Source organism: Budorcas taxicolor, chromosome 10 (genome assembly GCF_023091745.1).
Source record: "Budorcas taxicolor isolate Tak-1 chromosome 10, Takin1.1, whole genome shotgun sequence".
In the NCBI taxonomy this organism is placed as follows: Eukaryota; Metazoa; Chordata; class Mammalia; order Artiodactyla; family Bovidae; genus Budorcas; species Budorcas taxicolor.
In genome coordinates this window covers 56,258,876-56,286,184 of record NC_068919.1, presented here as the reverse complement: position 1 = coordinate 56,286,184, position 27,309 = coordinate 56,258,876, and the positions used below count along the sequence as shown (strand labels likewise).

The following is a 27,309-nucleotide window of genomic DNA, read 5'->3' as shown; positions in this document are numbered from 1 at the left end:
CATCTATGGCAGGGATCCCCAACCTTTTTGGCACCAAGGACTGACTCTGTAGAAGACAAGTTTTCCATGGATTGTGGAGTGGAGGAATGGTTTGGGGATGCTTCAAGAGCATTCATTATATTTCCTGTGCACTTTATTTCTGTTACTATCATATCAGCTCCACCTCAGATCATCAGGCATTAGATCCTGGAGGTTGGGAACCCCTTACCTATAGGGATCCCTGTATCCCCTACAACGTCTTCCATAGGTTTTGCATGAGTAGGCATGCAAAGTATTCATAAATTAAAAATACTTATTTAATTTAACTCATGTTAGTACATTATATTTTTTAACATCTTCACTCACATGTTTCAATTGCATCTGATAACATTCCTGAGCAACAGGCAGGGTGAACACTGCTATCTCTAATTGACAAATTAGGACATAACATCCAAAAGACTAGCTTGGCAAAAAGCACATCACCAGTTTATGTCAGAATTGTGATTAAACCCTAGGTCTCTTGACACCTTCCTCCCCTGAGCCTTCCCACTGAAGCAGTACCTTTTTTCTTTCATGTTCCCTCCTCCCAAGTAATCACTTCAGACACAAATCAGCACCACCACCATCAACATGGATCAACTCCGTTGAATAAGCAGCTTATTTCATTCATTTATATATGAATTGTGTGACATCATTTAGAAGTGGATCAGCACTCTAAACATTTTATTTGAATGGTACTACCATTTTGTTCTATGAGGGCAACGTTGTTAACTGGTTCAAATTTTCTATAACTTAACTAATTTTTAGACTTCTTTACCTATCAGTAATTGAGAGAAGTCAGTAATATCCCACTGTGACAGATTTTCTTTTTATTCTTGTGGTAATCTTTTGCTTTATATATTTTGAGACTACATCATTAAGTACACGCAAGTTTAGAACTATTACATCTTCCTGGTGAATAAAAATCTCTATCAGTACATAGTGACTCTATCTCTAGTACCGCTTTTGGCCTCAAAGTCTATTTTGTCCAGTATCAATACAGCTCTACGAGGTTTTTTTCTAGCTATTATGGTGTGTCTTTTCTCAACTTTTTACTTTGAAACTATCTGTACCTTTATTTTTCAGGAATGTTTCTTTCAAAAGTATATACCTAAATTCTAAAACTGGTCTGACAATCCATACTAACTAAAACATTGGTTCGTTTGTAATTATTTCTATTAGCACCTTTTTTGTGCCTTTACTTGTCCCTCCTTTTCTAAAAATTTCTCTCCTTTTCTTGCTATATTTGGATTATTTTTTTAGTTCGTTTTCCTCTTTATTAGTTTGAAAGCTTCACTTTCCGTTTCTGCTTTTATGATAGAAGAATTGATACATTAGTTATCTTAATGTAATTAAATCACATGAACTCCAAACACTCAATCCCAATCTATAAGCTTTGCTATCCAGTGCTTTATTATCTTTTTGGGAGGAAGAAAGGGCTGGTGATGCACTTTAGTTTTGTTTTTTTTTTTTTCACTTTAGTTTTTTAAACTTTTTATTTTAAACTAAATTCAGACTAACAGAAAAGTTGCAAAAAAAGTACAAAGTATTTCCTTCACCCAGATTCCCTAAATATTAACATTTTACCGAGTTTGCTCTTTCTCTCTCACTCTTTCACATACGTCTACATACATATTATTTTTCAGAGTCTTTTGAGAGCATGTTGCAAGCATGATGCCCTTTTGGTACTGAATACTCTCCTGTGTATTTTCCTAAAATTATCTTATATAACTATAGTACAATGAATAAAATCAGAAAATTAGCAGTGATACAACCCTATTACCTAGTAAATTTTACTTACTGACCTAATAGTGTCCTCTGAGAATCGGGTTGTTAGGGACCAGGATCCCACTTGTATGGTCCAGGATCCAGTCTAGGTTTGTACATTGAAGTTAGTTATCTTACTTCATTAATCTCTGTTAATTTGAGGAGCTCTTCACTCTTTTATTTTGTTTTGTCTTTTGAGAACTTGATACTTTAGAAGGGTAGTGTGCCCCTCAGTTTGGGTCTGTACGACCTTGCCTCATGATCAGGTTCGGCACGCCTTTCTGGTGAGAATACTAGAGAAGCGTGTGGTGCCCTCCTCAGGAGGCTGCATCAGAACTCATGTGATGCTGACTGGTTGCTTGGTTACAGGAATGTCTGTGAGGTTTCTCTACTACCATTCCCTCTGTAATGAGTTTTTTGTAAAAAGTATTTTGTGGCCCAAAACACTATTTGTGTATGACTCTGTGCAACCCTATGGACTGTAGCCTGCTAGGCTCCTCTGTCCATGGGATTCTCCAGGCAAGAATACTGGAGTGGGCTGCCATGCCCTCCTCCAGGGGATCTTCCCAACCCAGGCCAGGGACTGAACCTGCATCTCTTATGTCTCATCTCCTGCATTGGCAGGTGGGTTCTTTACCACTAGTGCCACCTGGGAAGCTCAATTCATAATTATTATTCTTTTAATTAATCAAATTTTGCCCATTTTTTTGATTCACCATTCCCTCTGGAATTTTAGATCTTGTATCCAGATCACCTTCCTTCTATCTTAACCGTGTCTTTTCATATTTCCTTTAGTGAGGGCCTATTGGTGACAAATTCTCACAAGTTTCTATTTGTCCAAAAACACATCTATCTTTTCCTCATTCTAAAAAGATATCTTTACTGGATATATGATTCTAAGTTGGTAATTATTTACTCTAGAACACTGAAGATGGTCCACTGTTTTCTGACTTCTATTATTGCTGTTGGGAAGTGAGCAATCAGTTTAATTGCTACTTTTTCAACACTAGTATGTCTTATCTTTCTTTGTGTTTCAAGATTTTTCTGTCTGTGGTAGCATTATGGTGAGCCTAGAGGTGGGTTTCTTTTTATTTATTCTATCTGGGATTTTTTCTCCTTTCCAAATCTGTGGTGTAGTGTCATTTTCACAGGTTCCGAACTTTGTTAGTAATTACCTCTTCAAACATTTTGTCTGCCTCATTCTCTTCTTTCTTTCCCTTAGAAATTCTCATTATATTAAAATTAGATTCTGTTATTCCATTCTTCATCTCTTTTAACTATTGTTAAGGGCTCCATCTGTGGGTCCCATCTTGCATTTTGGATCATTTCTTCCTGTCTGTCTTTCAGCTTATCACTTATCTATTCAGTTGTGTCAAATCTGCTATTAATTTCTTTCAGCACTCTTAGGAGGTTTGACTGCTATCTGTTGTTTTGCCTAGCTCTTTCTATTTTGTTGTATCACGAGATTTGAGATTTTTGACTATGAGTCAGTATTTCTTGTAACTCTTCTCATGGGACTCTGTCGAGGCCTGGATTGAAGGTGGATTTGCATTTGCTTCTGTCAGGCATCCAGGGCACTACCAATCCAGGATCAATTTAAGCTAAGTTTTGTGTATGTTGCTGTTGGGGACCATCCAGGAACCATGAAAACAAACTGGGAAATAAGTATGAGGGGTAGCTCATTGCTCTAAATTTTTAGGGAACTATTTCTGCCCTCCCCCTTACCCCCCACCTAGCTTAAAGACTTGATTTTTCTTTGTACTCTTGGAGGAGGTGGTGACCATGTTCCTCATTTAGGGTCTCAGCTTTAGGCGAAGTTTGCCTTCCTGTTCCCCTGTTTATAGGAGTCTGAGGCTTTGTTTTTTGTCTTCCGCACTCCACTTGGCTATAAAAACCACAGCTCAACGTCACTGGGTTCAGCAAACACCTCTCAGGTGAGTCCATGCTTCAGGGTTCTGCTCTGTTCCGAGTTCCTATTTTCACTCAGTTTATATATATATTAAAATATTTCTTATGTATTTATTAAAGTTCTTATGTATTAATTACAAATATTTTTAGAATATAATTTATCCAGTATGAAGTGTGATCAGAGCAACCAGTCCAAAATTGGTAAAAAACAAACTCTCTTTCATTTTAAAAATGAGGAAACTAAGGTTCAGAGAAGCTAAGTAACTCACCCCAAAACACAGAGTGCATAAATAGTAAAGCTGGGATTGAACCCAGGCAGAGATGCTGAAACATGTATTTCAAAACTAAAGTCTAATTTACCCAAATTTATGTCACATGAATTAATTTACATGTAGATTTGCAAATATCAACTTGGGTGTCTGAAGAGTGAAACATAAATCTCAGAATTGTTTCCTATTATAATCCTTGAGGAAGCAAGATGAAAAAAGAGTTAATAATATTAAAACTGCCTCCATTTTAACAAAGTTAAAAAACACCTAATAATTATCTACATGTATGTGTGAGTGTGTGCATTGTGTGTGATCTTTGATAGGGGTGATCAGAAAATGCTGCAAATCACAATGCCCAATGAGAACATTCTGAGACTATTAGGTTTTATTACAGTTTAAACAAATGAATTGGATTTTAATTCTCAGTGTGTAGTCATCTCTACATGGGGAAGAATATGTAAATCATAGTGAAGACACCATATCTCTCCAGTCATCTAATTCCTTTTCCCAGGAGTAATCACTGCTAACAATTTCTTCAGTAACTTTTAATCCATATTCCACAGGACAAATAAACTTATCAATTCTGGTATGTGTGTCATGGGCCAAACAAGATCTTCACTGTAGACTCACCAATCCAACTTTCACATCTAATATTTCCCACCTCTGTTTATACAGCTCACACATATACCCAAGTTCTTTCCTCCCCTATCCCTCACACACACACAAGCAATCACTGTGAACCAGGGATCTGAATCCACATTTCTTTATCGATGGTTCAAAATTCTACTCTAGACAGTGTATCTTTCTAGTAATTATCTCTCTGATAATTATTAATGTTAGTTAATAGAGAGATTTCAAACACACTGTTTCCATAAAGAATCAACAAAACTAAAACACAAATCAACTGTCATCACAGGAAGCTTGCTCTGAACTCACAGGGATTGTGCAGCTGTCTGAATCTCGAGACATAAACACAACATTGCCTAAGTGTAGGATGCCAGCAAGTATTCGGAAAATTCCCATCTGATAAGATTCACTAATTCCTGAAACAACAGAGTAAATGAACAGTGATTAATTTCAGAATAGGAACTAAACAATTAAAGCAGATAATTTAACTTTTTGAGAGTTTAATTTTTAACAGTTGAATACTGCCAGATGTTGTACACATTATAATGTGCCATAGTTAACAACACTTTCACCTTTGTTGACCTTAATACATGATGCACTTTAGCACTATGGTTTGTGAGACAGACCTCAGCTGGAAGCCGGGCTCTGCTCCTGACCTGCCATCTCACACAGGCAGACACCTTCACCCTTCTAGTTTCTGATTTGAGACACAGGGACATTAGAGACTATCTCCAAGGGAGTTTGTAAACATTAAATGAGAAAATACACTTAGTAAAGTTAACACACTGTGTGACACATGGTAAGTGCTAAACAAAATCATCACATGATTTAAGTATCTTACTAACACTACTATTTAGCTCTACTCTAAATGCAAGTTGTGGCTCAGTAAGATTGTTTTAAGTCAAATTATTCAATCACTTCTTTTAACTAGAGACCAAGCATAATTCAAAGAGACCACACAATTAAAAATGTTCAGGCTGGTGCTATGCCCCAGCCTGACAAGTGAGTACCTAAACAAAGAACTAGAGCAGGACCTGAAAGGTCAGGCAGGATGAGAATGCAGGTCAGCCCTTGGTGTTTTACCAGATGAGGCTTCACTTTTCAATAAGGTAAGATTTTTCCAGAATATTAGATATATATTATGTTTAAGTAAAAAAATTAAAATTATTTCCAAAAATGCAATCACATACAGGTAATTCAGAGTTCATTTTACAAGGACTGTTTCTACCATTTCCTGCGTTATGGCTTTTTCAAATTCACAATTTTCTGTTTATAAACAGAGTTCGCACTGGAAGTAAAGCAGTGTTTCTCAAACTGTAATATGCATATGTGAATCACCAATGGATCTGGTTAAAATGTAGATTCTAGTTTAGTAAGTCTGAGATTCTAAGTTTTTACAAGCTCCATAGTGGTCCTGGATCATACTCTGATTGCTGCTGCTGCTGCTAAATCACTTCAGTCGTGTCCTACTCTGTGCGACCCCATAGACAGAAGCCCACCAGGCTCCCCTGTCCCTGGGATTCTGCAGGCAAGAACACTGGAGTGGGTTGCCATTTCCTTCTCCAATGCATGAAAGTGAAGAGTGAAAGTGAAGTCGCTCAGTCGTGTCCGACTCTTAGCGACCCCATGGACTGCAGCCTACCAGGCTCCTCCGTCCAAGGGATTTTCCAGGCAAGAGTACTCTGATTAGCAATACTTTTAAATTAAATTAACTCATCTCAGGTTACTCCTCAAAATACCAATATATGACTTTAGAGTTATTCATATGCTGAAAGATTTAAATAAATAATTCAGCACTAAAAGTTGTATACTACATTTCTAAAGGTCAATTTATTTATATGTAGATCCAATATATTTTTTAAATCTAGAAAAAAAAACAGTGACCTAAGCCATTTCAGAAACAAATAAACTACATGTAATACATTATTTTGTCACCAAGCCAGCTCAACCACATTTCCAGGCCCCAAAATGAAAAAAAAAAAAAATACACAAAAAAATCCTATAAAACATGAGTTTCTGAATAGAGACCCATTTCATTCAGCTCTACGTTTCAGATTTTGTAAAAATCTAAGTAAACAGTCCCGTATCTTTCCCCTGAAGCCCTGAATGTATGTTTTAAATAGCTTTATTGAAGAATAATGTGCATATCATAAAACTCATCCATCTTAAGTATGCAATTCAAAAGTTTTGGGTAAATTTACAAAGTTGTACAATCATTACCATAACATATTTTCCGTATAGTTCCCATCATCCCCAAGAGAAACTCCATGCCCATTTGATGTTCAAATGTTTTTTATGAAGAATGTTAAATCTGAAAAAAACAAAGCTAAATCTCCCCCAAATTTTCACCACTTAATATGAAGCTAAGCTAATATTCCAAATCAAAGGTTGTTTGAGTCAGAGAGCTATTTATTCCAAGAATTCAAGGATAAGATTACATACCTAGCAAAGTGCAGGCCTGCCTGGTATGTGCCATCTCCTTGGCATCATCTACTCCTTCAATCACAGGACTGCCACCTTGATTCGTGTAATGGAAGTTATTTGCATCTCCTACAATTAAGGAAAAAATTTTAAAAGATTTGCAGTCTATGAAAAGGCCTTGACTTCTACCCTTATGTCCACTCTGCTTTAGAGGCAGTGAAAGCATAATTAATTGTATAGAGTCTGGAGTCTGACTGTCTGTATTTTTAGTTACATTTTAATACAAGACTCAAATTAAATAATGGAGCAACATGTTTGTAGAGTTTAAGTGAATAGACCTTTCCTAAATGTTTTATTTCAATCTACATGCTAGGATAATTTCTTCAAACACTTTCCTGCTTTCTTCATCAGAGACTTCATATGATTCTACCACATAAACTCCTTTGTATTTTCTTTCCTTTTAAACAAGGCAAATTTCAAACATACACAAAAGTAGAGAAACTAGTATAATGAGCCCTTGTGTACTCATCACACTCATCTTAAACAAGTATCAACTCAAGACTAACCTTGTTCCATTTATATAGCCACTTACCCCTTATCCATCCCATGGGTTATCTTAAGGCCAACTGTAGACCTCTTATTTCATCCATAAATATTTCAGTACAAGAAAATCTCCTTTTTAAGAAGTAAGGTTATGAACTTGGAAATAAACAGAAGATAATACCAGCACAATAAATCTAATGTCATATTCATACCTAATCGCAGCACTTTAAATTCAGGTAGGTTTGCTGAGGCACAAAGTTGATAGAAGATATGATAGTTTCTCTCCTCTTCTGCCTTTGAAATAAGAAGAGTTTTCAATTAGAGAATTTTAATCTAAAACTCAGAATAGTTTTATGTTTAATATCTATGATTATTGAAAAGTGATTTATTAACTATGTACACCTGTGTGAGTGTATCTGTTGTTCACAATCAACATAATATATATGACAGTTATGCTTTTTAAACTAGTAAACAGCTTGCTATATGGCACTGTCATGAGATCAGCGACTTTCGGGGAAACTAAAATCTCTGTTGGCCCAATACTCATATTTTCTCACAGTACCTCTTAGATTCATGGTCTTCCTAACACTCTGGGGAAAAGTCCCATCTTTCCCATATCTTAGACTGGGCCCTCTACTGTACTTGTTTGTAAGAAATCCATGAATGCACTACATCATCCATATCAATTTAGATTATATATTTAAAAGTCAATAAAAATATATTTCAGATAGAAAATAAATTGTGTACAATTCTAAGACCATTTCTTAGTATTTTCTGACTGCCTTCTTCCACATATATACTTTCAAAATACAATGTAATAATACTGCTCATACAAAACGTAATTCTTATATTCTATCATCATACTCCTGAATTCTGCAGTGTATTCAGTTGACAGAAGGTGAAAGTAAAAGTCACTCAGTTGTGTCCGCTCTTTGTGAACCCATGGATTATATAGTACATTGAAATCTCCAGGCCAGAATACTGGAGTGGGTAGCCTTTCTCTTCTCCAGGGGATCTTCCCAACCCAGGGACTGAACCCAGGTCTCCAGCACCGCAGGCAGATTCTCTACCAGCTGAACTCAGTTGACAGAAGAATACAGCAAGTAAGGCCAAGGTCAGGTTTCATGCATAAATGGGGGCTGGTGTCTGGTTAAGAAAACTTATTACATGGACAGAAGACCCTAAACAAACAAACAATATACCAATGACTATAAGCACGAATAGGCAATATGAGGGCTTCGCTCATAGTTCAGTTGGTAAAGAATCCACCTGCAATGCAGGAGACCTCGGTTTGATTCCTGGGTCATGAAGATCCGCTGGAAAGGGATCGGCTACCCACTCTAGTATTCCTGGGCTTCCCTGTGGCTCAGCTGGTAAAGAATCTGCCTGTAATATAGGAGACCTGGGTTCGATCCTTGGGTTGGGAAGATCCCCTGGAGAAGGGAAAGGCTACCCATTCCAGTATTCTGGCCTGGAGAATTCCATGAACTGTAGAGTCCATGGGGTCACAAAGAGTCGGACACGACTGAGCCACTTTCACTTTTTAGGCAATATTTTAGGGGGTTCAGTACACAGACAACTAGAAAGCTGGAGAATCTACAGAAATGATTTGATCATGTTTGTACATGAAGCAATATCAAATATGTACTCTCCGTCTGACTCACTTTGATATAACCAAACATCCTCAATGTTATATAGCCTTGAGGGTTGGGGAACAGCTAGAATTGCTTCACAGTTTCTAGACAAGAAGGGTTAGGCCCCACTACTAGCCTTTGGTCACCATACCAATTTTCCCTTTCATTGTCTACCTATCAATCAAATTTGTACTATTTACATTCAGTCTTCTCTTAGATCATATATTTCCCCCATTGTTTCTTTTGGCTACTAAATTTTTTTTTAACCCATTCGAGCATACATGTGTGTACAATAACACTGTTCTGCGTGTATCTAGATATTAGAACAATGGAGGAGGGTAACTATTGCTTTACTATACAAATCAGGTACTACATTTCAGTTCAGTTCAGTTTGCTTGCTCAGTTGTGTCCGACTCCTTGTGACCCCATGAATTGCAGCACGCCAGGCCTCCCTGTCCATCACCAACTCCCGGAGTTTATTCAGACTCACGTCCATCAAGTTGGTGATGCCATCCAGCCATCTCATCCTCAGTCATCCCCTTCTCCTCCTGCCCCCAATCCCTCCCAGCATCAGAGTCTTTTCTAATGAGTCAACTCTTCACATGAGGTGGCCAAAGTACTGGAGTTTCAGCTTCAGCATCATTCCTTCCAAAGAACACCCAGGGCTGATCTCCTTTAGAATGGACTGGTTGGATCTCCTTGCAGTTCAAGGGACTCTCAAGAGTCTTCTCCAACACCACAGTTCACAGTATTACATTTAGGTAGCCACAAATCAGGCACATTCCTAAAGTCAAAACCTGAATAGTTCTAGGCTGCCCAAACTCATGACTTTCAGTATGTTTTTCCTACACACTTTCTAAGCCTTAATAGACTTGTGTGATGGAAACTATAGACTCAGCTATATGGCAGTGCCAGGGCTACTGGAATCTCCATGAGGCAGGCATCCAGTGAAGGAGCCAGAGGAACCCCATCTCACAGTTTGCAGTGGGTCACCCAGAGTCCTATACTAGGAGTTTTCCAACGGTAAGTCCACATTCCCGGAGCATAAACATGTCTGTCAGTGTTGTAATGTATAGTGTTTCCCCATTTACAAATAAAAAAGGAGTAAGAGCAGGAGTTCCCTGGGGATGGGAAGGATTCCAGATTTTCATTGCAAGGCCTGGGTTCAATCCCAGGTTGGGGAACTGAGATCCTGGAAGCCACCCCCACTCCCTCCTTCAAAAGGACTAGGAGCATGTTTGTGAATGAAAGTCTTATACCAATACGTAGACTTCAGTGTGTTCTCTGACAGTGGTTCACAAGTGAGTTATGAGGATTAACTCCCAACATTCTATCTAAACAATACCATATTCTGAAAGAAAAGAAGGAAGAAAAAAGGTCAAGAACATTTTTTTTGAACTGAGTTCAAGCTATAACTCACTGAAGCATAGACCAATGTCTTCCCTATCAACTGGGAAATGTGACAGACAAGACTAAACTATCAGCACCTCTTCTTAACTAATCTTTTCATACAAGCATCTGGAGGAAACAGTAAAAACCATTAAACCTAAATCACTGTCCAGTCCCAGGACTATTAGTCTAAGGGGTATTCTCTGACAGGCATTGTTTCACATATTTCTGTCCAGATGTAGTTTGTAGTAATACTGACATAACATGCTCAAAAGAATCTGGGAATAAAGTGAGCTCTGGAATGATACAGCAATCTGTATGTATACTGGCCTGGCTTACCTGGAACACCACTCTGGATTTCTCTAAAAGGTAAGTTCTCATATTGGCACCGATGATTCGATATCTCTTATCAAAACCAATCTCAATATACTTCCCAAAACGGCTACTGTTATCATTCCTGGTTGTTTTAGCATTTCCAATTGACTGAAAAACAAGGGGAAAAAAATACGGTTTTAGAAGTGTAATTCATGTCCTGACATGAACAAATTTGTTCAGGGAGAGACAGAACAGAGGTGAACACAACCTTTTAAAAGTGATTCTTTTAAAAACAGAACCAGTTTTGCCCCTGCAAACTGCATGCTTTGTCACTGCACAATGACACAGGTATATACTAATAGTCGGTATCAGCCTTGTTATTTTCACACAAGTGATTTTCAGAAACAGCAGACAGGAGGCCAGCGGTTGGGAGGTCTTCACCATGGAAGAAGGCATGGAACACACTCATTCACTCATTCATGTCAGCAAAGGAAAAGAACGGATGGGACCAGGGGCTGCCTAGGCACAAGTCATCCTGGTTAAATAACTAGGTTTTTGATTTCTTGAAATACAGTCTGTTTCATGTAAAAAACTGGCTAAAACAAATTAATATTTTCCTGGAAATATTGCCCTGGTGTTCAGGGTCTCTTTGTTTCAGCTGAATTGCTTATTAGTGGAGTGTTAGTAATTACCCCCTCAATTCAAAGCAATTTTCAGAAACCAGACACAGTAAAATTTGGCTTTGAATTTGATAGTGGTATCTAACTTGCAAGACATCTGCTACAGAATGTAGAGAATGTAACTTTATGCTAAATTTTTAATACAATCTTAAACACTTAAATGGCATTCGCACTGCCTTCTGATTTAGGTGACATGCTTCTATACTTTTTACCTTCAAGGCAAAGCAAAAAGCATGCTACAGTTAGAAAAGCAAGGGTTCACACAGTGCATATATTAAATGCTTAATTAGATAATTTCATATAATTAATATCTTTCCCTATGCAAAGCCTGTGACTACTAGGATTAGTACACTGAAACTGCAGCAGAAAGATATGAGCATGCTCTGCAGCATTAAGAAAGCAATATAAGGGAAAAAGGCACAAGTGACGAAAACAGTAGTAGCACAGCCACAAACGTTAACACATTAGAATCTCTGATCAATCAAAGAAACATGTTTAGTCTCTGAAATATGACAGGTATTATCCTATTCTGTTCTGACAATGAGAACACTGCTAAATTTAAGATTAACATTAAAGATGGAAAGAATGGCTGGAAACTACTTTTCCAGCAAAACTTGACACTACAAAATACACAACAAAAAGTCTCCATATATTCCTATTATTTTATTTTGTTTAGAAAATGAAACTAATGGATCAATGCAAAGTCTTCTTTCAACACAACACACTCTGTCAAAGAGCAGATGAGGTTACATGTGGTAGCAGCGGCAGAGCAGTGAGAGTCACTGAGTGCTTCCGGGGCACTGTCCTCAGCACCTTCCCCATCAACTACGCAAGCTGGGAGAGGGTGGTCCACAGCTTCTCCTCCCTCCCGACTCCTATCCCAACCTCCACATGTCACCTCCCTTGGATCTCCTCAGAGTGTGGAGTGGACCTGCCAAAATCACTACACTCTGTGAGAAGGAGCAGCGAGTTGCCAGGGCTGAAACAGATCCTTTTGTTTTTGAGTATAAGGTATATGAACATGTAGCAAAGAATGGTAGAGGAGTAAATGAAATACAGGTCTAAAGATCTGCGTATCACAGCAGGCCCTACCACCAACTTGCATCATTTAATCCTCTGAAGAGCATTAGTGTCCTCATGTGTTAACTGACTAGACTAGACAAGCAGTAGTTGTTCAGTGGCTCAGTTGTGTAAGACTCTGCGACCCCATGGACTGCAACACGGAAGACTTCCCTGCCCTTCACCATCCCCCAGAGCCTGCTCAAACTCATGTCCATTGAGTTGGTGATGCCATCCAACCATCTCGTCCTCTGTCATCCCCTTCTGCTCCTGCCTTCAATCTTTCCCCGGCATCAGGGTCTTTTCTAATGAGTCGGCTCTTTGCATCAGATGGCCAAAGTACTGTATGTTCAGCTTCAGCATCAGTCCTTCTAATAAATATTCAGGATTGATTTCCTTTAAGATTGACTGGTTTGGTCTCCTTGCAGTCCAAGGGACTCTCAAGAGTCTTCTCCAAGACCACGGTTCAAAATCATCAATTGTTCGATGCTCAGCCTTCTTTATGGTCCAACTCTCACATCTCTACATGGCTACTGGAAAAACCATAGCTCTAACTATACAGACATTTGTCAGCAAAGTAACATCTCTGCTTTTTAATATGCTATCTAGGTTTGTCATAGCTTTTCTTCCAAGAAGCAAGTGTCTTTTCATTTCATGGCTGCAGACACCATCTGCAGTGATTTCAAAGCCCAAGGAGCTGCTTTACCTTTCTCTTCTCTTTTCTCAGCTATTTGTAAGGCCTCCTCCGACAACCATTTTGCCTTTTTGTATTTCTTTTTCTTGGGGATGGTTTTGATCACCACCTCCTGTATTGTTACGAACCTCCGTCCATAGTTCTTCAGGTACTCTATCAGATCTAATCCCTAGAATCTATTTGTCACTTCTACTCTATAACTATAAGGGATTTGATTTAGGTCATACCTGAATGGCCTAGTGGTTTTCCCTACTTTCTTCAATTTAAGTCTGAATTTGGCAATAAGGGGTTCATGACCTGAGCCACAGTTAACTCCAGGTCTTGTTTTTGCTGACTGTATAGAGCTTCTGCATCTTCAGCTGCAAAGAATATAATCAGCCTGATTTCAATATTGAACATCTGGTAATGTCTATGGGTAGACTCATCTTTTGTGTTGTTGGAAGTGGGTGTTTGCTAAGACCAGTGCATTCTCTTGGCAAAACTCTGTCAGCCTCTACCCTGCTTCATTTTGTACTCCAAGGCCAAACTTGCCTGTTACTCCAAGTAACTGGAGTACAGGTAACAGAGTACTCTCTTGACTTCCTACTTTTCCATTCCAGTCCCCTGTGATGAGAAGGACATCTTTTTTGGGTGTTAGTTCTAGAAGGTCTTGCAGGTCTTCATAAAACCATTCAGCTTCAGCTTCTAGAATAGATGAGCAGTAGCATCCCTTTCAAAAATAAAACTATATGATTCTAAGCCTTTAATCCAATATGGAAACAATGTTCTGAATATAAACAGTGCCTTTTGTCCTTTCCCCCTAAGTATTTCATCAGCCTTACAAGTACTGTATTTATAACAGCCTTCCTAATGCTATTTTCATTTCAATCAGCAAGAAATTGTTAAAGGAAAGAAGTTTTGTGGTCTTGATTTCACTACTGATTTCAATGACATGTTGAGTGCATTATTCTTCTTTACTAAAGGGAGATGGAAATCTTCAACTACAATTTATTAAAGAGTAAAAAGAACTATTAAGACCCAGTGTGCCCCCATCACTTTCCTGGTCCCTATCTTAGGATAAAAATTTCTAGGAAATAAGAAGGGCAAAAAAGCAAATGTCATAAAATTGAGCAAAAAAGAATCATTTATTTCTCTGTACATCATTTGTATTTTGCAAAAGGAGTCTATGGTGAGGATGAGGAGCTGCTGGCTTTCCAAAGGATAATGTGCAAATCCCATAAGTCACTGGGCTACAATGTTCAAGGTGTGGGATGACTGTAATCACTGGAGACATAGACATGCCTTTCTTGACATCACAGTAAAGGGCTCTGATACAGAGACATAATCCCGAGGCAGGCTTAAAAGCTACAAATTTTCTAGGTCACATATTCAATATTTTACCTGTGTTTTCTTCCTATAACTGTAAACCCTTTGTCACCATTTTTCAGCCCTATATTCCATTTTAACCTTTCAAACTGGGATGCCCTTATTTGTAGTTGTTGAAAAGTAGTTATCTCTTTAATAAATTTTATTAATCCAAATTCCTGCAGAGAAACTAAACAATATTATAGAATGAAGCAGCTAAGCATAACTGCTGTCATTAAACATTTTAATAAATTAATTTTTAAATGTATAACTGCTGTCTTTATCTTTTTTTGTTCTTCCTAGCGAATGAGGTAAATTCCTTATAACTGTATTTAAAAAGTAGTACCTATAGCCATTTCAAATTTTTAATATCACTCCTACATAACACAAATCCGTGTTGTAGGAAAAAATGTAGTTATTTTCATAAAATATTTCATTCAACTAGACATATTCCAGAAGCTTCATTCCAGACTTATATGTTATTATATGGACTGAATCTAGAAGAGATGGGGTTTCCTAACGCCATCATAATCAGGACTTTGGTATCTTCTAATGTTAGGGACTAAGAATGGACTAAACTACTGTTGAACGCCAAGAATTTGTTGTTACGATCAAAAACAGTAAAAAGAACAGAAAGTAAATCCCTGCTGTTAGCTAAACCAAAACAAGAAATGGGCTATACAGACTATATTATCACAATAGTAACATGAGTAGGATCCACCATTATATCTATATAGTTTAAATTCTTTCAAAAATCTTAATATTTTCTTAAGATCTTTACTGCTTTCTTTTGACATAAGCATCTGTTTTCTCTTGTACATGCTATTTCAGAAAACATTTCCAGTTCTCTTTCCATAGCTCCCCCAGTCCAGGAGGCTCTTAACGTCCCCAGCATCTCTTATTTTCTCAATCCCAAGAACAGAAGTCCTGCTGCTCTAGAAGGTAGTCCTGTGGGCAAGGGGTCACAGCATACTATAATAAAGTGTCACACACAGCACTGCACACCAGGCACAATTACCTCTGGACTGATTAGTGCAAAAACCACTTGTATCACTGGTGCACCAGGCCAGTTCTAAACGGCATCTGTGTTTGGGTGACAAATAAGACTTGACAAAAGGAAAGAAACAGGGATAAAGAATGCTGACTAGGATTATTAGTAAAAAAAAAAAAAAAAAAGAAAAGAAAAAAAAAAAGGTTTGTTTCTGCATGTCCAAAGTCATTTCTCTCCATTTACTGAGACTTATTTTCTCCATTTAATGTATCTTTCCTAAAATCACATCAATACACAAATAATCCTCCAGTTATAAATCCTAAAATACTCAAATTTTCACATGAAAAGGTCTGTTTTCTTTGGTCTGAGCATATCTACTTTGTCTATATAGTCTACTTTTGAAAGGATATCTTTTCAATGAGTTTGAGTCAGTTCTAGTGAGTTGGATGAACCTAGAGCCCGTTATACAGAGTGAAGTAAATCAGAAAGAGAAAAACAAATATATTAACACATATATAGGGAATCTGAAAAAATGGTATTGATGAACTTATTGGCAGGAAGGAATGGAGATACAGATGGACTCCATTAGAGAATGGTCTTGGGGGAGAGAGAGAGTGAGACAAATGGAGAAAGTAGCATCAACATATATACACAATTGGGTGTAAGATGGATAGCTGGTGAGAAGTTGCTGTGTAGCACAGGAAACCCAGTCTGGAGCTCTGTGATGACCTGGAGGGATGGGATGGAGGTGGGGATGGGATGGAGGCTAGGGACGGAGAGGATGTATATATAATTATGGCTGATTTGTGTTGCCGAATGGAAGAAACCAACACAACATTATAAGAAAAATTTTTTTAAGTTAAATTAACAAAAGGGGGGAAAAAGGACATCTTTTCACAGATCTTCCTTTTTTCAAGAATTTATATTAGTAAATTTCTTTTTCTAATCTAAAACTGTGTGATATGCTTGACAGAAACATGCAGAAAAATGTTTCCAAGATCATGATTTACGTTGATAATTCTACCTGGAAAAATATAAAAACTTACAGCTAAACAGGTTATCCTACATACAGAAAACGAAATGTGGGTAAAGGAAGAATAAAACTCATTCATGCTTGAGCATAGTGAATCCTGCGTTTCAGCAGGAGCTTAAATAAGCTCAGGATTGGGGGGAAAGGAGTAGCTTATTCTTCCAGTACAAGCAGCAATAGACACAACTCCATTAATTGAGGAAAAGAAGTGCCATTGCCAGCTACTTAGAGACAACAACGTAGTGGTAGGTTAAAGACACAGGTTTATGGAATACAGTGGAATCCTTTATAGCTGGACTTCACTTAAAATGTCTACTTTACTGAATTTTTACTTTTCCTAGATCTCTTACTAATATTTGGAACAGTATTTTCCTACTCTTAGTGGTTGGGAGGTCCCAAACTTTCTGACATGGGCTGTTTCAATCAAATTCTTCAGTGTGGTTCTTATGGAGAGGATACAGTTGGAAGGCCGTGGCTGCTGCTGTCTTACCTCCATGATGGGGTTGGAAGCCAACACCTTTTCCTCAACATTGGCTTCACTGGCAGAACCACTGACTGTTGCAAAGTATCTCATGGCATACTTAGCTGAGACTGTTTTTCCTGCCCCAGACTCTCCACTTACAATGATGGACTGATTTCGTTCATCTCTGTAAAACAAAGAAGAGTAACTGACATTACTGCCCACTTCTAAATGTGATTAACATCATTTTCTCTGTGCTCTCATCAATGAGCCAAGGTGAGTTCTTGCTGGTTCACACATGCAAAATTGTGAGAAGGAACCCAAGGAACAACATTTCCTAATAAAAATAACAACTTACCAAGTAACAATGAATAGAGAAGGAGAAGAGATATCAAGCATTAAATTTGAGAGCAGTGCATCTAAGAATGAATCTGTAATAGTCTGAATTTTTTGTGTGTACATATCTCAAATATATTACTTTATTAATAAACAAAATTATTTTTGTATATTACAGCACTGTTGTCAACCACCTTCAGAAGAGACAGGAGTGAAAAAAGACGGCGAGGTGGCTTCAGCTCTGGCCACAGAGCACAGGATGATCCAGCAATGGAGGAGAAAATTCTGCAAACTGGCTGATGACTCATGAAGATGAGATTTTATTTTTGTGGCAGGCATCTGTGGGGTCTGTAATAGAAATGATGGCTGGCTGTGGAGAAATTGATCACTCTATAAACATGCTTCCTACGAACAGGAAAGCAAATGAGTCCTGTTCTAATACTGCACCTTCTCTAACTGTCCCTGAATGTGCCATTTGTCTGAAAACATGTGTTCACCCAGTCAGTCTGCCTTGTAAGCATGTTTTCTGCAATCTATGTGTGAAGGGAGCTTCATGGCTTGGAAAGCGATGTGCCCTCTGTCGACAAGAAATTCCCGAAGATTTCCTTGATAAGCCAATGTTGTTGTCACCAGAAGAACTCAAGGCAGCAAGCAGAGGAAACGGTGAATATGCTTGGTATTATGAAGGAAGAAATGGGTGGTGGCAGTATGACGAGCGCACTAGCAGAGAGCTGGAAGATGCTTTTTCCAAAGGTAAAAAGAGCACTGAAATGTTGATTGCCGGGTTTCTGTATGTTGCCGATCTTGAAAATATGGTACAGTATAGGAGAAACGAACATGGACGTCACAGGAAGATCAAGCGGGATATAATAGATATACCAAAGAAAGGAGTAGCCGGACTTAGGCTGGACTGTGATGCTAATACCGTAAACCTAGCAAGAGAGAGCTCTGCTGACGGAGCGGACAGTGTGCCGGCTCAGAGTGGAGCTTCTGTTCAGTTGTCGTCTGTGAGGCCCCTGACGTCAGTAGATGGTCAGCTAACAAGTCCCGCCACGCCATCCCCTGATGCAAGTGCTTCTCTGGAAGACTCTTTTGCACATTTACAACTTGGTGGAGACAGCATAGCGGAAAGGAGTCATAGAGGGGAAGGAGAAGAAGAGCATGAATCACCATCTTCAGGCAGGGTACCAGCACCAGACACTTCGACTGAAGAAACTGAATCCGATGCCAGTAGTGACAGTGAGGATGTATCTGCGCTTGTTGCACAACACTCCTTGACCCAACAGAGACTTTTGGTTCCTAATCCAAATCAGACAGTATCTGATCCATCAGGAACTGATGGATCAGTGGCAGCGGGTGGAACAGTGAGTGTCAGATCTCGAAGGCCTGATGGACAGTGCACAGTAACGGAAGTTTAAATAAAGTTTTCAGATCCATGCTCAAGATGAAAATGGTTATCTGTAAATTTCTGCCCACATAACATTATACTCATCCCTAGTAGTGCATTTTGGGAGTTGGGGTGGGAAGGGGTATGGTAAGGATAGCCCTGTAATTAAAATGTCTAACACATCTCTGTTGAGAAATTTATTTAATATAAAGAACTTGGGTGTTAATAGTTCAGAGCTGTTTAGTAATAATGCAGTTTTCTTGAGGTCTGTTTATTTTATAGTTTTTTAAAATACCTTCAGTTCTTTCGGCCAGCGTGTGTGTATTATCTGTGCATTAATTGGTTCTCATCTGACTACTGCATTGGTTCATGTTTTTTTGCATGGACTGACATAAAACCATTACTAAAATATGGCACCTACGAGATATCTGGTATCAGTACGAACAGAAAGCTTAAATAACGTGAGAACAAATGTGAATTTGGGGTTTTAAAATAGAATAACAACTACTTAATAGTAAAGTTACTGAAATGGAAATGTAAAGAAAACAGCTTATAACTTATGTTTCAGAATCTTGTCTGTAACACATTTCATGGCATTCTCATAGGCTTTGCTGTCTAGTCCTTGTAGTTAGAAGTTTCTCTTGATCCACATTTTTTTTTGATTACAGACTTTATAATTTAATAAATACTAGAATTTATCAAAAAAAAAAAGAAGAGACAGGAGTTACAGCAAGTGAACTTAGAAGAAAATACTACTTAATTAAAAAGACAAATTGTCTACTGGCAAACAGTCCATAAAGTAGTATCTCTCACAAATTCCAGTTCTTACTAAAGTACCCTCATTAGCAGAGAATAAACAGTTCATTTGCTGGCTGATTCATTCAAATATGTTAGAACTCAAAGACTATCTATTATTACATACATCTTTAATTCACTCATACAGTGACTCAAAACTCTAGGTGATGAACTTGCTCATAAGACTAATATTTCTTTGAGGATAAGGACCTATGTTACCATACTGTTAATATCCAGCACCTAGTCCAGAGTCTACACATCACAAATGCTTAGTAAATGTGCACTGAGTGAAAGTGAGTCTAGGAATAAATCTGCCTTGGCTATGACTTTGACTGGGACAGAAGCAGGAACTAAAACTTCCTGAGATGAAACTAGCAATCAGCTACAACCCATCAAATTAACTGAACAAGTTCATAAAGGTGGTATCCTTTGTGCCCTTAATTTACAGAGAGACAAGATGACTTAGGGGTTTTTAGTGGAACTATCCTACACACCACAAGATTGGGAAGTTATTTCACTACAGAAGATGACCTTTTTGTCTTTTAAAAGAGATTTACTTATCCAACAAGCATTTAGCAAACACCTACTACACACCAAACATAGTGCTAGATACAAGGGATACAAGTTTAAAAAGCTATGATCTGTATGCTCCAGTGGTTGATGGTCTGAGAGGAAAGACAAACTAATAGTTAAAGACTATAATAAATGTAATGAGATATTGAGAAGAACAGGTGATCAAGGAAGGCTCCCTAGAGATGATCCAGCAAAGTCTAGAAAGATGAGTAAGAGAAAACAAGGGAAGAAGTTAGGAAAGAAACATTCCAGGGAAAGGAGAACATTTGGCTAGAACATGAAGTAATGACAGATAAGGCCACAGAGGTTAGTAAGAAGTGGATCACAAAGATCTTACATGAGATGTTAAGGAATCGGAAGTTTACCTACAGGTCACAGAGTGCTACTTCAGGGTTTTAAACAGAAAATAAACAATCCAATCAGTAAAATCACTCTGGCAGCAATGTGGATATGAGTGGCAGGGGGTCCGGATGAAAAGGTATGAAAGTCTGAACAAAGACTGTGGTGGTCTTGACTGAGACAGGCAGGTGGGTTTAAGAGACACCAAAGTGGTAGAATCAAAAGTACCCATAATAAGTTTCCAAAGTACAAAGATTTTTCTATGATAAAGGCTGTTTTTTCGTTGAGAAATGGGAGTTACCACATTATTTCAGAAAATTTGAAAAGTACAATGGGAATATCCAACTCAGGCCTGATTAAGTAGTTCACATCACACTACCAGGGCTGGTAAACAGCCTGTTCTGACACTTTGACTCCCATACTATGGGGAAAATTAGGACTGAGGTGACATACTAAGGAATATTTAATACTTAACAGTAAAAGCTTGCACATAATTCTCATTTCTAAAAAAAATCCTTGAATCTCACAGTCATCAATTCATTCCCTTTTATTTGAATTTCTAGACTCAGATACTCTCACTGCCTCTATACAAATGATTTCAAGATAAATCACTCTTAATCAGTTCTCATTGTAGGACCAGTACCACCTTTCTCTTTTTCAGTCATTTAGAACATTTTAATGTTCTCAGATACATTAATCAAAGGACAGTATCGGCAGTCTTTGGATTCCCTTCTATAATATAATTAGACAAATTATCTCTTCTTAATTCCTGCATGATCAGTTCTGTCACTATCCCCTGTGTGACAGCTACCTTGACAAAATTCTCCCAGCATGCTTTCCAACAATAAACAAGGTGAAGAGGCTTCCACTAGTCTGATGAAAAGGAAATATTAGTGGGAACTCTTATCCTAAACTGTACTGCCTTTCAAATACTATTTCAAGTCTTTATGATATAAAGTTGGGGCTTCCCAGGTGGCTCAGTGGTAAAGAATCCACCTGCCAATGCATGAGATGCAGGTTTGATCCTTGAGTCGGAAAGATCCCCTGGAGAAAGAAATGGCACCCTCACTGCAGTATTCTTGCCTGGAAAATCCCATGGACAAAGGAGCCTGGTGGGCTACAGTTCATGGGATTGCAAAGAGTCAGACATGACTGAGCAAGTGAGCATGCACGCATGCGTGATAAAATGTTATACCAAAAAATTTAAACTTCATTATGTAGAAGCCCTTTCCTATACCATGGGGAAAAAGAGAACTCGGAAAGGAGATAAGGTTGAGATTGATCAGATGGATCACACATATTTGTACAAATACACAGAAACACACAGTAATATCAAGCACATACCAGATACATTTTCTTTTCCAGGAGATTTAGGATCCAGGATCCACATGCCCAGCAGTTTTTAAGGGACTCCAATATTTATTATATCCCCCTGCTTCTGGGCAAAGGCTTCTCTTCTTCCCCAAGACTAGTAGAGCACTCCAGTATATAAATAAGCACCACTCTTCCATTATAGAAATTTCTCTGAATCAGGCTCTGATCTTTGACCTGTCATTTACCAATTTCATGACTTTGAGCAACTGTATACCCTCTCTGGGTCATAGTTTCCCTCATTTTAATGATTAAATAGCACCCAAAGTCCTTCTTAATTCTAAACTATTAATACTTATAAACTAAAAGTTTAACTCCAGAGTTGATTTTTAAGATGTTGGATATGCCACAACCTGAACCCTAAGCCAGGTAAACTCTTGGGACCAAGTACAATTGGAATAGGACGGGCCGACAGGTGCTCAGATGGTCTTAAAGGGCTACGTTTGACATGGCCAAACATTTCTTCTCTGTAGGACCCTTGAATCTGAGATGGTCAAAATCAACACAGGGCTACAAAGAGAAAAAAATGTAAGCTCTTTCTACCTGCTTTTAAATGAAGAACAGGAAATAGAAATGTGTATAAAATATGTACAGTTCAGTTCAGTTCAGTCGCTCAGTCGTGTCCGACTCTTTGCAACCCCATGAATCGCAGCACGCCAGGCCTCCCTGTCCATCACCAACTCCTGGAGTTTATTCAAACTCATGTCCATCGAGTCGGTGATGCCATCCAGCCATCTCATCCTCGGTCGTCCCCTTCTCCTCCTGCCCCTAATCCCTCCCAGCATCAGAGTCTTTGGCAATGAGTCAACTCTTCGCATGGGGTGGCCAAAGTACTGGAGTTTCAGCTTTAGAATCATTCCTTCCAAAGAAATCCCAGGGCTGATCTCCTTCAGAATGGACTGGTTGGATCGCCTTGCAGTCCAAGGGACTCTCAAGAGTCTTCTCCAACACCACGGTTCAAAAGCATCAACTCTTTAGCACTCAGCCTTCTTCACAGTCCAACTCTCGCATCCATACATGACCACTGGAAAAACCATAGCCTTGACTAGACGGACCTTTGTTGGCAAAGTAATGTCTCTGCTTTTCAATATGCTATCTAGGTTGGTCACAACTTTTCTTCCATGGAGTAAGTGTCTTTTAATTTCATGGCTGCAGTCACCATCTGCAGTGATACAGTCATCTTTCAAATGTTGTTCAGCTATATGTGGCCACAGGATGAAATGTCAAAAAGAGACAAAAGCAGAGATAGGTAGAAGTAAGAAAGACAACTAGAGACATAAAAGGAAGAAGGGTAATACATAATAAAGACATGAAAAGGGAAAAATAGGAGAAGTATAATAGAGATAGGGAGAAAACAGCCAAAAACATAAGGGACAAAAAATTTTATGGTTTTAAGGTGAAACCTCAGAGTCTATCCTACTCTACTTATTTGAGCTCTAAGTTTTAGAATGTTGAAAGTGAAAGTGTACAAATACGTAAATAATAATTTATTGTTCTTCCAAATTTAGATTAGCTGATCCTTAAGGCGCTCGCGTCCTTATAAGACCCTTCATTTACTACTGGGATATAGATATCATTTCCAGGACTTGATAAAACAAAATTAAGGAATACAGATTTACCATTCTTCATCAAGGACAAATCAATCTGGAGCATCCTAAGGCTGCAGGAACTGAGAATTTATGATTTCTGGCTTAGCCAGTCCTCTCAAGTGTCTCTGCAATGATCCTAAATGGCCTGGGTACTGGGTGCCCTGAAGTAAAAGTGAACTCTTGTGATCTGTTTAGTCGATGGTACTTCCAGAGTCTAGAATGTGAATCAAAAGCTACCACCCAAAAATACTGCTTCATTCATTCATTAAACAATGAAATGAGTAGTCACAATATGTCAAACACTTTATGAAGATAAAAGACTCCATGGTCAGGGCCTATTGAGACAGACTGAAAAGTACAGTCAAAATATGGTGGAGCTGGTGGCTCAGTGCTAAAGAATCTGCCTGCTGGTGCAGGAGATGCAATTTAGATTCCTGGATTGGGAGGATCCCCTGGAGAGGAAATGGCAACCCATGCCAGTATTCTTGCCTGGGAAATCCAATGGACAGAGCAGTCTGGTGGGTTACACATCCATGAGGTCGCAAAGAGTCAGACATGACTTAGCGACTAAACAATGACAACAACAACAAGAAAAGAAGTCTACCCAGGATCTTATGAAAGCATGGAGAAGGAGAGGGAGATATGAGGAGGAGACGCCAGGAAATGCTTTCTAGAGAAGGTGATGCCTGAATTGACTCATATATAATAATAATGAGAAACAAGGTTATACGGGAAAAGGCAATAGAATTAAACTATGGAGGAGCACCTGAAACCCCAGGAACTAAATTATTCAAGGATAGAATGTCCATTCTGGGTTGATGTAAGAGAGAGATGTTATACTTTAGTCTATGTTCCTTCAATCTGTATCTGTTTGGTCTGTCCAGCCTTTCCTTAGATTATATCTATCAAGATTTCATTTTGTATCATGTGTATTATTTTACACATTTTCCTTCTGAACTTTACTGTTTAAAAATATAATCTCTCTAGTTTATTGTGCTCATGCTAAATACTATTCATATTTCCAAGACCATCATCTTGTTCTCTGCAAACTTAATGAGCATACCTTCCATTCATATCCAAGTCATTAATGAGGAAACTAAATAGTGCCAGCCTGACTCACACAGAATACAATTTACTATATCCACTCACCTCAGTATTAACTCTCAGGTGTTGCCATGGTCTAACTTTTACCTTATAAGTGAACATATTCTCATGAAACAAAATCTAACAAAATCTAGAGGTTTATTTTTTTACAGGCACTCAATCTAATTGCTTCTCCCTTATTCAATCCCTTGATAAAAAACAAAAAGAAAAATATTAAGCTAGTGTAATAAAATGCTTTCTTCCAAAGTTATGTATTTACTGTGATAAGGCTTTTACTTGAGACTGTAGTCTCTATTTCTCTTGTTCGAAGGTACAAGGTTTTTTCTACATTTTTATTGTTGCCAAGCATTAAGATAGGCTCTGCTCTGTTTCTCCAAGATTTCTGCTTTTGATTAATCCCAAGAAGAAAAGATTTAAACTCTAAAACTTACTAGATAATAAGTAAATAAGACAATACATCCTATTAGTTTTTAAGGAGAAATATTTGCTATAAGACTGTGCTGGTGCACCAGTGAAAGCTGGGCTACAGAGGCAGAAAGATTACTCAGGAAATGAAAACAAGTGTTCCTTAGAGATATACCCAATTCCTGCTGAGAAGTCTGTCATATGACTGTCAGTTCTTCTCATGTCAATTTGACTTCCCTGTTTCATCAGTGTGTTGTTATTGTGTAGTTGTCAAGTCATGTCCAACCCTTTTGTGACCCCATGGACTGTAGCCCTCCAGGTTCCTCTGTCCATGGAATGTCCCAGGCAAGAATACTGGAGTGTGTTGCCATTTCCTTCTCCAGGGGATCTTCCCAACCCGGGGATTGAACTTATATATCCTGCACTGGCAGGCAGATTACCAGTGAGCCAGCAGGGAAGCCCTTCATCAGTATGTGAAGTGAAGTCGCTCAGTCGTGTCTGACTCTTTGTGACCCCATGGACTGTAGTCTACCAGGCTCCTCAGTCCATGGGATTTTCCAGGCAAGAGTACTGGAGTGGGTTGCCATTTCTATAGAGCCTGTGAAATTAGTGTAAAGATGCCACAAAAGAAATAGCCTGTTTTTTCCAGTAATGGATATATATAAATAGGGTCATGTAATTGGAAGTAAGAAAATTAAATAACAAAGAAGATAGGCTTTGGAGACTCAGAGCCGGATTCAAACCTCAGTTCCCAGATACTATTAGCACAATGGTCTGAAAGTTACTTTCCTCAGTTTCCTCATTTGTAAAGCAGGGGTGATGATGTTTGCTTCCAGGGGTATAATGAAATTAGAGGTAACATGCCTGACCTTATGCTTGGCACACAGTATATTTCTAAACATGGTAGCTCCTAATTACTAACAGAAGTTAGTCCCTATATATATACACATGTATATATATATATATCATATATAAAATTCCTTATCACGTAGCATGTGCTACTTCATATCTGCATAAGTAGAAATAATTGGTACCACACGGCTGGTGAGTCACAGGCAGTAACAGGAGAGATTTTATGACCTATAACAGCCAGCATCCACTTGGCCAATGAAATTCAGAGTGAAGCTTCAGAGACTGCCTAAACAAATGCAAAAGGGGCCCACCCTAAGCAAAGGCTTAGCAACAGAGTCGTGAGACTCCATGATGATGAAGACTGTGATGATAGTAACGGCTTAGATTTAAATAGCATTTTTCAAAATGCTTTTTATGTTTATCATCTAAGGCAATTCTCATCTCTGATGCAAGCATGATAAATATTATCTCTTCTTGGTTGGGGGAAACAACGATGCAGAGAGGTCAGATGGCTTATCCAAGGGTACAGCAGAGGTAAGCTGTACACTCCACATCTCTTAGTTTCCAGATGAAAAGTCTATACTACGCTCCTTCTGTGTCTCTGCAAGCTCCTCACCATGGTTTGCCCTTCATTTCAAAGAGTGAAAGGCTTCTGCATTAATCCCCATGAACCAAATGGAAGCAAATGCACACCAAAGAATGCCTTCAGTGTAAAGCTACGTCATCTAGTGCAAGTGTTCTGTTTCAGGTCATAAAGCCGAGGTCCAGGGAGACCGCAAGACTTAAGCTTGTACAGTTATTTGTTTATGTAGCTTCGGCTAGTATGGATATTGTTTCCCTTACACTAAGGTTATGCATGTAACTCTCAAATTTATTTTAAGAAAACCCATAAATGAAACAACCAATAAAATTTATTTGCTCTACCATTCACAGTGGAGGAAAACAATACCAAATCAAGCAATCAATATTACTTAGTTTTAAAGAGAAAAAAAAGATTAAAAAAAAAAAAAAGCCCTGATGTTTTAAGGAAAATAATACTGTGCTTTAATTATCAGAGAGCAATCAGTTTCAGGATGAGAAAAGACTGATAAGAATGTGAAACAAAAATATGAGAAGACAGACAGACATAGCAGCCCGCTGAGTTCTTCTCTTCTGTAAGCTGACAGGACAGTTAAAATTAAGAGGCTAGTCTATGAAAATCTTCCATGAGGACACTATTCTCTTTAAGCGTCATGCTGAGAAAGAAGTAATGAGCCAAGGATCCTAGTTATGTTGCTGTCACTGGACATGTATCTATGGGGCAAGAATCACTTGTGTCAACTCTGCTTTGAGGACAGATGTCAAAAATGCCATTTCAGTCTTAAATATCTAAAATGGAACTCCACCCCCTTTTTCTTCCAACTCTTCCA

At 38.4% G+C, this 27,309-nt stretch overlaps 2 protein-coding genes across 2 annotated transcripts in view; one reads left to right on the top strand and one right to left on the bottom strand.

Annotated features, from left to right (window-relative positions):
* MYO5A (myosin VA) overlaps positions 1–27,309 on the bottom strand; it is a 137,172-nt gene that overhangs the window by 83,194 nt on the left and 26,669 nt on the right. The window contains exons 5-9 of the mRNA XM_052647266.1: positions 17,180–17,336; positions 10,916–11,059; positions 7,766–7,847; positions 7,032–7,139; positions 4,899–5,005 (exon numbers count right to left, since the gene is read on the bottom strand). Of these exons, the coding sequence (XP_052503226.1) occupies positions 4,899–5,005; positions 7,032–7,139; positions 7,766–7,847; positions 10,916–11,059; positions 17,180–17,336 (598 nt within the window). The remainder of the gene's footprint in view (positions 1–4,898; positions 5,006–7,031; positions 7,140–7,765; positions 7,848–10,915; positions 11,060–17,179; positions 17,337–27,309) is intronic.
* Positions 17,737–18,903, top strand: LOC128054623 (E3 ubiquitin-protein ligase RNF146-B-like). The gene has a single exon (XM_052647267.1). The coding sequence runs from the start codon at positions 17,785–17,787 to the stop codon at positions 18,901–18,903; it is 1,119 nt and encodes a 372-aa protein (XP_052503227.1). The 5' UTR covers positions 17,737–17,784.

Bases quoted from the DNA above. Each gene is read 5' to 3' on its own strand.
- LOC128054623 (XM_052647267.1), top strand. From the start codon at position 17,785: ATGACTCATGAAGATGAGATTTTATTTTTGTGGCAGGCATCTGTGGGG.